The sequence below is a fragment of the Apaloderma vittatum genome, unplaced genomic scaffold (genome assembly GCF_000703405.1).
Source record: "Apaloderma vittatum isolate BGI_N311 unplaced genomic scaffold, ASM70340v1 scaffold23348, whole genome shotgun sequence".
NCBI lineage: Eukaryota > Metazoa > Chordata > Aves > Trogoniformes > Trogonidae > Apaloderma > Apaloderma vittatum.
The window spans coordinates 62677-76769 of NW_009731581.1; the positions used below are offsets into that span (position 1 = coordinate 62677).

The 14093-nt window shown below is 36.3% G+C and overlaps 1 protein-coding gene across 1 annotated transcript in view; it reads right to left on the minus strand.

Moving 5' to 3' along the window:
• The window catches only part of CHD7 (chromodomain helicase DNA binding protein 7), a 50971-nt gene that overhangs the window by 36558 nt on the left and 320 nt on the right, over positions 1-14093 (minus strand). Inside the window, exons 2-7 of the mRNA XM_009875249.1 lie at positions 13067-13205; positions 9569-9706; positions 8490-8555; positions 3653-3708; positions 2091-2205; positions 372-455 (exon numbers count right to left, since the gene is read on the minus strand). Of these exons, the coding sequence (XP_009873551.1) occupies positions 372-455; positions 2091-2205; positions 3653-3708; positions 8490-8555; positions 9569-9706; positions 13067-13205 (598 nt within the window). The remainder of the gene's footprint in view (positions 1-371; positions 456-2090; positions 2206-3652; positions 3709-8489; positions 8556-9568; positions 9707-13066; positions 13206-14093) is intronic.

Genomic DNA, 14093 nt, shown 5'->3' on the forward strand with positions numbered 1-14093 from the left:
ATATTTAGCTAAGATTCTTGCAATTTTCATTTAAATTCTGTATCCCCTACATGGGCATCACATTTCTGTAGCATTAAATACCCCCTTAGATCTACGTATCAGAGAGGGTTTTATTTGTTTTTGAGTTTCTTCTGTTCTGTTTTGTATTCTTTAAACACAGGTACTTTGTAACAAGTTTGGGATTCTCACTTAAACCCCTTTATTTTAGGGAAACTGCTACATTAGCCTATGTTTTCTCAAATATGTTTCTGTTTTCTACACACATATATGCTGGTACCTTCTGAAGCGTTTCATACATTCACATTTCTAAACAGTAAACTCAAACAACACAGTCTATATATGACTAAAAATGTACAAAAAGTTTTGTTTACCTCTCCATTATCATCTGTGCTACGTGAAAAATCCATGATTCTATCAACTTCCACATAATCTGGATTAAAAAGCTCATCATCAATCTGTTCAAGGAGAGAGGCACAGATATAAAAAATATCTCTATTAGCCCTTGCTGAGAGGAAAAATTATTATATATTTCACCACTCAATAATATTTTGGGTTACAGTGACACAGAATTTATATTTGGCAAACTTCAACACGTTAATTGAAATGCTACAATTCAGCAAGATCATTCCCCGTGAGGGAATCAGACTTCTCAGACTTTGTTAACTGGGCCTCTTAATTACTGTGTGAAACCTTTTACTGTGAGAGAATGTTTAAGAATATTTTAAATGAAGTGTGAAATTACAATTCACTAATGAGCAATCGAAAAGGCTTATGGCATGCAATACATTTAGCATTCTTGAAAACTACAGCTTGCAATAAAGAAATTAGAGCCTTGTACACTAAGTGCCTTTGCATTATTTTAACTACAGATATTGTCTAACACTGCTTTATAAGGAAGACTCAGAAATTTTTATTTCAAAAACACTTCACGTATAGACATTTTTTCACCCCCCAAAATGAAAAAAAAATCACAATTTTTGTTCTTTTGCCTTCAACAACTTACAGGATTTTCGTGCATACTAAAGTGCTGTGTCTCATTTTACACTTACAGAACAGAAAAGGCAGACAAAGGGACTAAAGACTATGTATACATTTTTATGGCTTTTTCTAAAATAAGAACAAATTCTAAATTTTCATAACCTGTAGTGCACACGGAAACAGACTTCAAAAATTTAAAAAGGCAGCAATTCCAGGCATCTTCATTTAGAACAGATGTTAAATTTTACAATGCTGCTGCTTAATGACATAATATACTGCACTGTTACTTCAAATTACATAGTTATTAACTTCCTTTAAAACCTCAAATATCAGTTAATTGACAGTTAATTTAATCTAGTTCCTTAGGCATTAGTATTATACGATGCAGCGAATTCTTTATAGGTGCAACCCTATTTTATAATCATCTCAGTGTTTTGGATGCTCTGACAGTGTTTATAGATGTTCCACACTCATCAAGTTATCCTGCCCTAAATTCCTCTAAATTTTATCACAATATATCAATTAGATGCACTTATTGAGAGGCTCATAATGAGTTTATGGAAGTTTTCAATTTGCAACAGGTTCTGCTTACTTCAAACTATATAGCGAATATAAATAAATGAACAGATTTCTCAAAAGACAGTATTTTACTGAAAGGTAAGCTTTCAGAGACACAGATCAGCAGATCTGGTCTTTTATTGACAGGACCCCTGCCACACTACTGCTTATGGCTCTAAGTGAAATTAAATTGATGATAAAAAGCTTAGAATCCCTAGTGAGCAGCAGCCTGTAACACAGAAAAATACGACGCATTTCTCTGGCATAATCAGCTCCAGAGAAAAGAAACCTTGCACTGAGCCACGAAGGTCATGCTTACAATGGAAACAACTAACCACTCTAAGCAAAAAAAAAAAAAGTGTATCAAGACAGGATAGATTCCTTGAGTTTCATAAACTCACAAGACTTGGATCAAACATAGTAGCATTTACTCTGATCTAAAGTGTAACCGATATATCACAGTTGTTTGAATTCTTCTGCTTGTGTACAGAACAAGAATTTGTAAGAATATTCCTTAAATACCTAAAAGAAAGAAAGAAACAAACAAATCGTACTTCTGAAAGGAATTTGTTCTGGCCTTGTTTTGCCTTAAACCGCTTAATCTTCTGCTGAATTCTCTTGTCTTTGTCCAGCTCTTCCACAGATGCCCACTGACAATGAAGATAAGAGCTAGAAGATGAAACAGAAATTCTTATTCAAAACTCTGCTTCCATCGTATGTTCCTGTGTATCCCATTAGTATAGCTAGATCCTTCCAGCACACTGTAGTGCTACGCTTGGAAAACTGGACACAATCTCCTTCATATCATAGCAGTTACGAACAAATTGTTTTTACTGGAAATAATTACACTTACTAATGGAGAAAGCTGTCAGTCTATAAAAACAACTCCCACTCAAAATTTAAATACATATCCCATACATTTGGTGTTTGGCACAAAGCTAAGATTATTTTCACTAAGTATATTTAAAACATAATTGCAAGGCATTTATCATAAATGTCATTATTTAATATCATATTCTAGCAAAGAGCAGGGGTTTTAGAAGTTAATGAAAACACACAAACATTTAAACTACTAACATGCTATACACTGCTTTTTGTGAGAATAATACTATAATTAAAAGTTGCACGAGTTAACTGAAGTCTTTAACACTGATAGAAAGAAAAGTCCTTGTAAACGCAGTTCCACAGCAATAATCCATCTTTAAGAAAACACAAATGAACAGCATCTCTACCAAAAAGGCTGGTCCCACTACATAAATTTGGAGTCTGTGAAAAGTTATATTGCTAAGAAGTAGAAGACATGAATAGTTAATGCAAAAAATTACATGCCAATGTAATAAAACTAAACCAAGCATAATTAAGCTATTAAACATCATGCAGTAATCAATACAGTGCAAAAGGTACAAAGGTGGCCACATTTTTCATGAACTTAACTATCTGCAGTTAGCTGCAAGAAACTCAACATAAACTTCTCTCTCAGATGTAAAATTTGCTAAAATTAAACAAGATATGCTATTTTTCCAAGAGAAAAATGAGCTTATCCAGCTGTTAAGTATCTTATTTTAAATACTGACGGCATTGCAGTTTCAGAGCCCAGAAGTGAAACAACATGCTGCTCTCACTGCTATTACATTCCTCTTACGGAGAGGTAGCTATCTGCTGGAATACTGGGAGACATCTTGTTTATCTTTGGCATTTTGTTGAACACAAATCTTATTTCTAAAACACTGTTAAAAGTTATTTTTGAGTAGTTTGCAGGTACGTTACTCAATGGTTGCAATTAGAGCTGTACAGCTACTTGATGGGTACGTGTTCATGAATCCACATGTATAATGAGCCGTAGATGAAAACTTTTAACAGCAGAGCAATTTTACCTATGGATTTCATTTTGGAGAGAATACAAATTAAAACACCACCATTAAACCTGCTTGCACCAATGCAAGGTATTTCCCTGGTTTGGATATTTGCCACTGGTTTGGACTAAATATTAGAAACGTTTAAAGTTATTATATCATTTATAAAAGTTATTATATCATTTATAAAAGCATTTTTTAAAAAAATATTTGGAAATTATATGACCTTAAAGGATAGTAATCAAATCTATAACTTTACTTACAAGTTTTTGTACTTCACATAGAATTCCTCTACTTCTACCTCCTCTCCATTCTCCATCTATAAGAAAACAATTATTGAAATGCGAGTTAAACCACTAAACAGCCCGACTTAGTTAATGATTAAAACCATCTTAAACGCAGCAAACAGTCCCCACGCAGCAAGACAAGTGGAGGTGTAGGAACGCGTCAGTGCGGGGAGGACACGGGTGAGGAGTTTCCTCCAGCAGCTTACCCAAGTACATACTGCACTGCTTACTACAACTTCCAAGACATGAATCACTTGAACTCCTCCCTAACCACATGCAGCTTCATTCACAACCTCACCCCAAACCTGGCTTTCTGCCAAACCCACAGTGTTAAGTAGAAGCCAAGTGTACCATTTTCTCAGGCAGCAGCCAATTAGCAACTGCACTCCTGAATGCCATACGTATTATTTTTGGCTGGCTCATGGCAACTTTACATTGTGGGTTTTGTAATGTTTTAAAAAAGAGTTTTAAAGGGGGTTTATTCCTCCATATAGTTAATAACTCCAAACAAGAAGCCATATAAAACTAAACCTTATACCTCTGCTAGAATTTTAGTGCATCGGTGCTCATGGCTTTAGTTTTACTCAATGGTGCAATTAAATTCACTCAGGCAAGATGTCTCACATACAGAGCAGCCAAATTAAATTAACACCCAAAAACTACATTTAAAGCAAGGTTAAAGTTGTGATATAAATGAGCAAAACCAAGGGCATTCAGTGCTAAGGGTTGAGACTACCCTTAACTCATCCCTAGTGCCAAAGTACTGCATAACATATGGCATGTAATACTGTGTTGAATTACTCCCGAACCCAGCCACAGGACAAATTAAGGACAGCGCACCAGGCACACATTCAGAATTCGGTTTATGTCACAATATTAATGGTTTGCATTTACTAATGAACTTTGGAACAATTTTAAATAGAAGAGGATTTTTTGTTTTACATACTTCATCAGGGACAACAACAGCTGTAATAAATATTGTAGACAGAGCTGAGCAAACCAAACTGTTGCCCTCTGTTTAAGTCAACACCCAATATCTTTTTATATATAGCAAAAAGAGAAATGAGCGATCACTCTAAAAGCTAGGGGATGAATCGTCATCTTCCAGATTGTCTCTCAAAAGAAAAGTTGCTGGCTAGATATTACTTCCGTAGCAGTGCAATTAAACAACAGCAGTAGCAGCTGCATTAAACTCTGTTCTAGCACAGTAAAGAAAGTTAGCGCATTCCTAATCCCTGATTTACATAGCACTCACTCCTTCTCTTCCAGACTAGCAAAGGATTTTATCATTTTTGTGTTTCTATCACTCAAGTACAGTCTGTTTGTGTTCTTCTCTTCTAGAGAGGAGCAACACAAGCTTCCATCTAGTTCTCCCTGAAGAAACGGAACACGATAATGTATTCATGGTGCTATTTCCTGATCTCAAAAGCTCTGGTGAAAAAGACAAACTATTCCCTAACCCTGAACACAGGGAAGAAGGTTATCTATCACTTACAAGGATACTGTCAAAGGAAGAAATACAAAGACCAGCATTGATCTTTTTAAACAAAACAAATTCAAAAGCGAGGATTTCTCAAGGGGGTATTAATATTTAGAGGTCTGTATTAAACTGTATTTTTTTAAAAAAAGTATATAGCAAAATGGTTATCCCATTATCTGAATCTATTCACTACACTGAGGTAAAAAAACAGTCTTTAAGAAGCCATCCCTAATTTTAGGACATTAACTTTTTTTACTTTCTGAAATGTGTTATGGCTGAAGTTCTTCGACTAGTTTTAAGTCAGAATTCTTTGAGACACAGACTTATGAAAACATGGTTAAACATCCTTAAAGGTTTCACATTAACCAATTTAGTTCCCCGCAACAGCATTTCAGTCAAGTACATTTTCTGTCAACTCCCAACATATCAACAATAATTTACAATTTAAAATCTTAATAAATCCTTTAACTCTCATAAAATGTACTTTTGTATGGTTCAATAGGTAATAACTGGTCTATGTTATAATAACATGTCCTATTAGCATGCTTCAAAGATTCACCTAAATAAAAGTAGGGTTTAACAATAGATCAGTTTAGGATATATGAGACAGAATCTTACGCATTTGACATCACTGCCTACCCCTCCACTGTCCCCCTCCCACTATCTGTTATGTTTACATTAAACAGGCTAAAAGGTGAGATACAAGCATTTATGCAAAATTCTTCCTAAAATGATTACATAGACATCCTAAAATAACACACAACAGACTCGAGCAACACAGGACACTTCAGATTATAACTGCCCAGGTGCAGCCATAATTGACAATCTTATCCACAGCCTCTGCAGGTAATTGAAGAAATAAATAATCCCTTCCTTCAAGCAAATACTTAAGACCGCACAATCTTTCACTGCCATTGCCACAAAAGCGGTACAATAACGCCTGCTAAAGCAAAAGTTATGTGAGCAAGCTACTCGAGTGCAGAGACAGAAGTGAGCTTAAAAAAATTAAAAGTAAAATACCAACTGCTAGAAGAGCAGACAGAACACATTTGTAACAGATGCAAAGCAACACATGTAAAAAACGATCACCTCAAATGATACATGGCAATAGATCGTAAACTCATCAGTTTGTGGAAGATGTTGGTATTTGTACGCAGACCTAATTCCCACCATGGATTGGTAGGCAAAAAGAGAAATTCAGATGTGTAACTCACAGGTAACGCATTCTACAAACACCTTTCTATAATATGTGCTATTTGCGTTGAACAGCAGATTTAGTTCTAGCCATTCCTTTTCCAAGTTAAGGAACAGAAATTCAAAGAGGACTGGAGCTGGCCAAGAAAATAACTACAAAAATGAAAGTTGTCCACATTCAAATGGAAGATATCAGGACAGTGTTCGTTTAGAAAGAGAATGACACATGTACTTAACACTTCCTGCAAGAGGGAAGAGTATTCAAAATTTCATCTAAAAAACACTAGGGAAAACCATTGGTTTTTATCCTTCAAACACCAACTAAAATAATTTCTCTCTCTTATTCTATGTATTTCATAACTGGCTGCAAGTACATTGCTGCATCAGATCTGGTAACTCCAAAGCTAGACTAAGGCTATTTTTGAGAAAATCTGCATAATTTTATGGTAAAAATACTGCTCTAAAAGTGTATTCATTATCAATGTCCTTTACTTGAATAAAACATCTTTGTTACAACCTAATCCACTGAAAGGTTTCCTAGTGAAGCCTTTCCTCACGTTTATTTTATGCATTGGTCCTGATCGCAGCAATTTTACTTTGATTAGTAATCTAACAACCAGGGTTTTGATGATGTTAGCACGAGTGTAAAAGACCTTTAATAAAAGCACAGTTGGATACTTCAGATGTTAAATATTAACATCCCGAAATCTTTTTTTTTTTTTTTTTTATTTTGGAGTGGAAGGTTGGGGAGAAGAGCAGGGAAAGAAGAGACACCCCTCAAACCTGCAAATACAATCCATAAAAAACATTAAAGAAAGAGCTCAAAATAGAGCTTGCTTCCAGCAGAGCTTGCAATCAAAGACATGTAGGCAGCAGAGCAACCACTTCCCACAAACTGCAGCAAAATACACACTCCCCATGAGTAATCACACCTTTGTTTGCAGGGGAGAGGAAGAAGAGAGGAATAATTGGTGAAAAATAGCTTCCAATGTAAAGACATTTATGAAAAGACCACCTTCTCCTCTCCTGCCTAGTAGGCCATCAGGACAACTAATGACTGAGCTTATATTACATGAAGTATTTCTGAAAAATAAGTGCATGGTCTGAAATAAAAATATCTCTCTAGACTTCAAAAGAAAAAAAGCCCTAGAGGTTTTGTGCTGTGAAAGCTGCAGAAACAGGTCAAATTCAATCACAGCCAGTCATGACATTGCATGAATTTAGGTTTACAAAGCTGTTAATGATGTTATGACAGTAGTAATAAAAGTAACCCTCCAAAAAAATCAAAACACCACAAAAATAAAAAATAATAAAAAAAATAAAATCATGAATAAAGGCAACTTTCCCTTCTTCAATTTGAAAATTAACACTTCAAGGAAAATAAGTACTTCTGGTTAACTAAAATCAGCAAAAGGACCATATCTGTACTAATCGGACAGTTTTCTGCCCAGCTGCATTACAAGTCAGAAAATTAGCTACACAAAAGTCTGAGATACAAAGATGCCTTTTTTGGAACAAATTCTTTTCTACTTCCTACTCAAGAGTTTAATAGTTTGGAAGTGCAAAGGCCAACCATGTTATGAAGCAGATTACAAGAATCTGTAAGTAAAAGAAGAACATAACGAGCAACCAGGACAGAATTAAGAGAACTAAACTGAAGAGTGTTTCTTTCACCATCTTAGCATAGTGGCAAGGAACATATTAACCACCTGTATATGTAATATTCTTGATCACATGTAAACTTGTTTTAGCTGCTAAGCACAACCACTATCAAAAGATTCAAAAATTATGGGCAAGAAGTATTCTTCACTAGAAAAAAGCATAAACTTAGGTTGCAGGAGAGTTCTTTCACTCCACAAGCTCCCATGACACATCACACACATATATACGTACACACACACACAAAAATCAAAATTCTCCCCTGAAGAAAAACACAAGAGTGGAAGTCTAAACAAGTAATCAGTTTTATGAATGTCTATCCAAAAGCACGTTAAATACCATCTAAAGACCCTTTCAGGCAACCTCCTTTACTCAGCTCTTCAATTTGAAGTAGCTGACATATTTAAAAAACTTAAGAGGGGCTTCAGCAGAAATTTGCTTAGCTTGTTCAAAAATGTGAGGAAAGGGATTTTGTTTTACCTTCTTCTTCACTGAACGGCTACTCATGATTTTCTCCACAACAGGACCTTCAGCATCAGCAGATTCCTAGATCATAAACACCATACAAGAGTCATGGGAGTGCATCTTGGTTAAAGACTTCCTTCGTTAGAAAAACATATACGAATTTCTCTGCAACTGGAGTTTAATATACAGGTGGACTTCTTTCCCTTAGCACGAGAATTTAGAAGATTCAAATATATTCCCATAATGAAAGACTGAAGGATACGTGTCTAAGCCCATTTTTAAGAGCTTATGCAACTCTGGCAGTTTGCCTCTCCTAAAATACCACACACTTTCAGCATTGTACCGTCTCTCTATTAGAAGATGTTCAAAAACTGTTTGGCTGTGTACGTGTCCACATGATAGCTATCAAAATTGCCTGTGATTCTCTGTTACACTATTACATTAATCCACTGTTACACAACTGCTGGGAAACTACCAAATTCTCCTTCTGATAAGACACAATTAGCAATGGAGATCACATACAGTATTTCACAGGGCTTAACGAATTGCCAAATGGAACACCAAAGAACATGTACATATTCTTCAATAGGTCATCAGTTAGTTAAGTGAAGTAGTTCTTTGAAAAAGCACTACAAAACAATGAGATTGTAACAACAGTCATTCCTGCATTATTACCCCTCATATTATTCAAACTATTTTATCCATCATTTACATTGCACAGAGAATAAAGTGTACCCTGCTGGGTACTACAAGGCAGTAATTTCATAAAGGGGTTCTTATGGTGCTTAGCAGCAGGAGACAGGCTTGAGTGGTTTATTAAAGTCACAGAAGCCAGACCACTGAATTCAGAGAAGTGAATTCAAGACTCCTAGCAGTCCAGTTTAGATTTCCTTTAGATAGAGACCAATAATTTCAAAGAACTGTGTCAAACTGTGTATCATCAGCTTGTAAACAAAGTAATGAATTAATATATTCTTTAAGAAGGTAAAAAGCCTTCTGGCATGCTGTACCAACCATGGATGAGTATCATTCACGAAAAGGGCTTATATTAATGCTGGAGTTGCATCCACCTTTTCAGTCTGTTTGTATCTAACCTGTTGCTCTGACTGAGAAGTATTTGAAGGGGAATCTCTTCCAGCAGCATCAGCATCATCAGCCTCCTCATCCGAAATCTTGAACTCCAGGTCTTCTGTATAACGCTTCCTCTTCACCTGCCTGCTGGAGCGTCGCTTCTAAGTAGAAAGCATATTTTTCATGAGAAACAAAACTGATGAGCAGGAAAATAACTGAGAAAACTTCGTGTTTCTCAAATATGGTAGTATGTAGTGAATTGAGTTTTTTTTCACAGCCCTGGTAGAAATAGTAGAATCAAGACACTACCATTCTAAACTCCTGCTGCTAGTTGATCTTAAATTTTGTAAAATCAAACAACAAACAGAAAAAAGAAACACTGAAAAAAGCAACCAAACATAAAAATTCTACTTCGTTCTTTTTCAGAGTTGGAAAGCGATATTTTTTCTTCTTTTTCTTTTTTTTTTTAGCATTACTAAAACCACATCAGAAAGTGTATCTCAAAAAGCAATTAAAACCCAAGAAGTTGCACCTTCCAATTCACATCTAAGACAAACTTTGACAGATGGCCAGTGCAGAAGCCAAACACCACCTTTCCGCAGCACAGCCCACACCGTTGCTAAGCAGTGACAACACACTTTCTTGCTCTCTCCACCCGCCCAGTTGTACCCAGATTATCTTGTAGGAGAAATACAATGAAATACGATTTCCTCACACCACTGACCCAGCACTGTTCAGAAAGACATCCTGTGGCACAGCATGAGAAAAGACTCCAAACTAATAGAGGAGAATGAAAAACCTGAACTACCCCAAACTCAAAATCTGGCTTCCCATACCCTCATCTCCAGGACGAGAAAAAGCTTCAGAGAACCTGCAGAAAGCAGTCTGTAAAATACACAGGCATGCATTTGACTAAATTTGGAACTCGCTGCTCAGTGCTAGACACTGTTTTCTGCAACAATAAAATTCAATTTCCCCAATAGTCTGCATCAGGGTTATATTTTCAAAAGCTGAAATGCTGCTGAAGGAAACTGTCAACTAAGCAAATATCTCAATGGACTAATGTATATATTAGAAAAGAAGATGCTGAATATCAGCTGTTAAAAAATATCTTTATGGATTGATATACTAATTTTCACATCTTTCTCAGCTTAACACACATCTTCACCAGTACACGCAAACACTTACGTAGCTTGTTTAACAGATCTATGCACTCGGGTCTCTCAATGTACATAGACAGCACCCGGGTCTCTCAAGGTACATAGACAAAGTCAAATATTTACTTTTACACAGTTAACCATAGTTTTAAAAGCACAAATATCTGATGCATTTCACAAAATCAGAATTTTTTTAACTGAAAATTAAATTTTTTAGCAAAGGTTAAGTTTACATCATCCTTTACACAACACCAGTTTGGCTTCTTTGGTTACTTTGACACAGTAACTTACAGGGGTTCCTACAAAACTGTAACAATATTTTTATATTTGAAAACAGACACTACTTGGCAAATTTGCACCCTCATTTCCATAGTCATGGATGGGAGAATATCAGTTTTCTTTTTGGCTTAACAGGTAAGGCTTATCATTATTTTTGGTGCAAAAAACGCTTCTCCCATTTCCCTAATAGACAGGATGCCTGAAATGTAATGGTAATCCTCTATTTTGATTTGGTTGGCTTCCCCTTTCCTCTAAAATCCACATGAGGCTTTACAATTGTTACATGTTGTTGTCAGAACTGTGCACACTTTTACCTGCATCAGATTATCTTTTACTAATTAACTGATCTATAGGTAGAAAGGTAATACGATTGGTAATGGAATATAAAAAAATCTGTATAGTAACAAAAGTAAGTGTTTTTCCACTCTAAAGACAACAATGCTTCACTTTGTGCACTACTATGTAATACTTTTACAGAAGACTCAGTGTTTAACATAAAGAATGCAATGGTGTTTTAGACAACTGTATAATATCAGTCTCACTTGGGAAACACATAATGAGCTATTAGTTCTAGCTGTCTTAGCGTCTATGGTTGTAATCCTTCCTGGAGTTTATGTGAAGAAGTGCAAGTGCGATATAACATGCACAGTGTGAGAAAGTACTAAGAAAACAAAAATCTGAAATTCTTTATTATATTTAATTAAAAAGTGATGCAAATACCCTAATACTTGGATTTACAAAAAACATAAAGTTTCACAAAGAAAAAGTTTCATCCCACTAAACGGAAAACAAGCAAAACTTGCATATATAGAGAGAGCTGTAGACAGTATACAATAATCATCTGCAAATTAACCCAAAAACACACCAACTCCAAAAGTTTACTCTACATCTTTTGTGAGCGCCCTTAATCAGGCTGAGAGAGATTTGTGATGCAGAACAGAAAAGTTACTCTTCAAACATTTAAACGTTTGCATGGTGTATCTCAACTTTTCCAATTCGGAAAATGTGGCTTGCATGAACTGGAAATAATGCTCTTCTTTTGCTGCTGCTTTTGTTTTTGAGTAGAATATACTACATTGTTCACACTTTCATGCGATTTACTACACGCATGGAAATGTGAACAATCAACAAGGGATGTTGAGACTGTCAGTCACCTGAGAATGGTGGAAAGGTTGGCAGTCAACGTGGAAAACTAAGAGGGAATCCATGTCTGTGCTAGGACACGTTGACTGCCAACCTTTCCACCATTCTCAGGTGACTGACAGTCTCAACATCCCTTGTTACTACAAGCAATACATGCACAACCTGATATGCAACAGACAAATGCAATGGATTTCAATAATAACAGCATGACTATTTAGGAGTCTTGTACCTTTCCATCACAGTTTGCTTCCACTCCTTCATGATGGAATTCTTATTTTTAACGCCCACTCTGACCACTACCAGCGGAAGCAAGCCAGTAGTTGACCACTTCCTAACATGGCTAATGACAGAGTACACAAAAGTTGTAATATATACTATTTCCAGATTTTCGTTACATGAAATAAAGTTTGGACAGGAAGGGATAGGTGCATAGTGGTGAAGAGAAATTATCAGTGCCATGACTGGCAGTTCTACCAAAAGGCCCTTCATCCATTAAAGCAGCATGGTTACAAGTCCCTGACATGCACGTTTCTGACATCCTGCTTTCTGATGTCTAATTCATGATCTCAAAAGGTTTGCAAAGCCAATGTAAGAAGAAACACAGAGCTTATAAGCAAGACTTCATAATGGCACATTAAGTCTACAGCACAGAAAATTCAGCACCATAATTGCAGCAGTGATGGAAGAGAACATGAGAAAACTCAGCAGCAACGTACACATACCTGCAGGTAACAAGGCTGCAAAGCAAAATTACGACCAGGAATACTTGTTTTAGTAAAATATTCACCACAGTGCATTCCACTTCTCACCTCCTTGGTATGTCATTCTAAACACCAAGGAGAATATCTGAATACCTATATCTCTGTAACAAAGACTGTAAGAACTACCGTTTCCCACATCTAAATTATCAAATGCTACACTGAATTTGAAAGATAGCATTACCTGAACCCCTGGGTCATCTTCATCTTCAGGATGAGGTGATGGTGGCGGAGTTTTTTCCAAATCTGAGTTTTCAGAACCTTCCTTTCCCTTGTTAACCTTTTTCTTCGCAGCACTAGTTTCTGAATCTGCTTTCTTGTTACTGAAATAGAAGTATTTTTAATCAATATTTGTACGAAAATGTAAGCAAAGAGTGCTTAACAAAATAGCTAATCTGTGAGATATTTCAGTGACTTAATTATTTTCAATTGCCTTCCTTATTTAAGTATTTAAACATAACTGTAAAATCAATGATGCATGGGCCACCAGCATTATATATTTCCCATTCTTCAGCAAGTGACACTTTGCTCCTTGTCCTTCAAGACCTTAAGACAGCAACACTGAATATGTACTCAAAAAGGAACTAAAAATGAGACTGGAAAGGAAGAGCTGCTGTCTTCAAAACCTTCACTTTTCAAAAGCAGCATTCGGGTAACCTGACACACGCAAAGAGAAACAGAACTACACGTGCACTTGTCTTAACTGTGCAGACCAGGTAAGCAGAACCAGAGGAAGCGTTACCAAAAAAGGTCAGAGTGAGAAAATTCTTTTCTTCTACCACCCCTGCTATTTCCAAGCAGGAAAGGCGCTTGTGTGTCAGCTCCAAGGGCACCCACACAGCCTCAACACATGCAACTGCAGCTTGTATGCAGGGAAAAAACACCCAACTGCTATCTCAGCACCCACACAATACTAGAAAGCTTTATTCACTAAAAAAAAGGTTTTGAGGATTGTTTCTCCCCCAAGAAAACATCTGCGACCTGAGATCCTGGCACCACATCTTTCCAACTGCACCCGGAGGCCTGGAAATGGTCAAAGACGCACATATAAAGATCTGGCTTTAAATACTTTGTCACCAAATCATGCACCTAGATGACCTTTTAGCATCGTGGGAGTGAAATTTTCAAATGACAATAAAGAGGAATCGGTGGTTAAAGTTAGTAATTTTAAGCAGGTTTAGCCTTTGAATCTCGCGTGGGTTTTCAACACT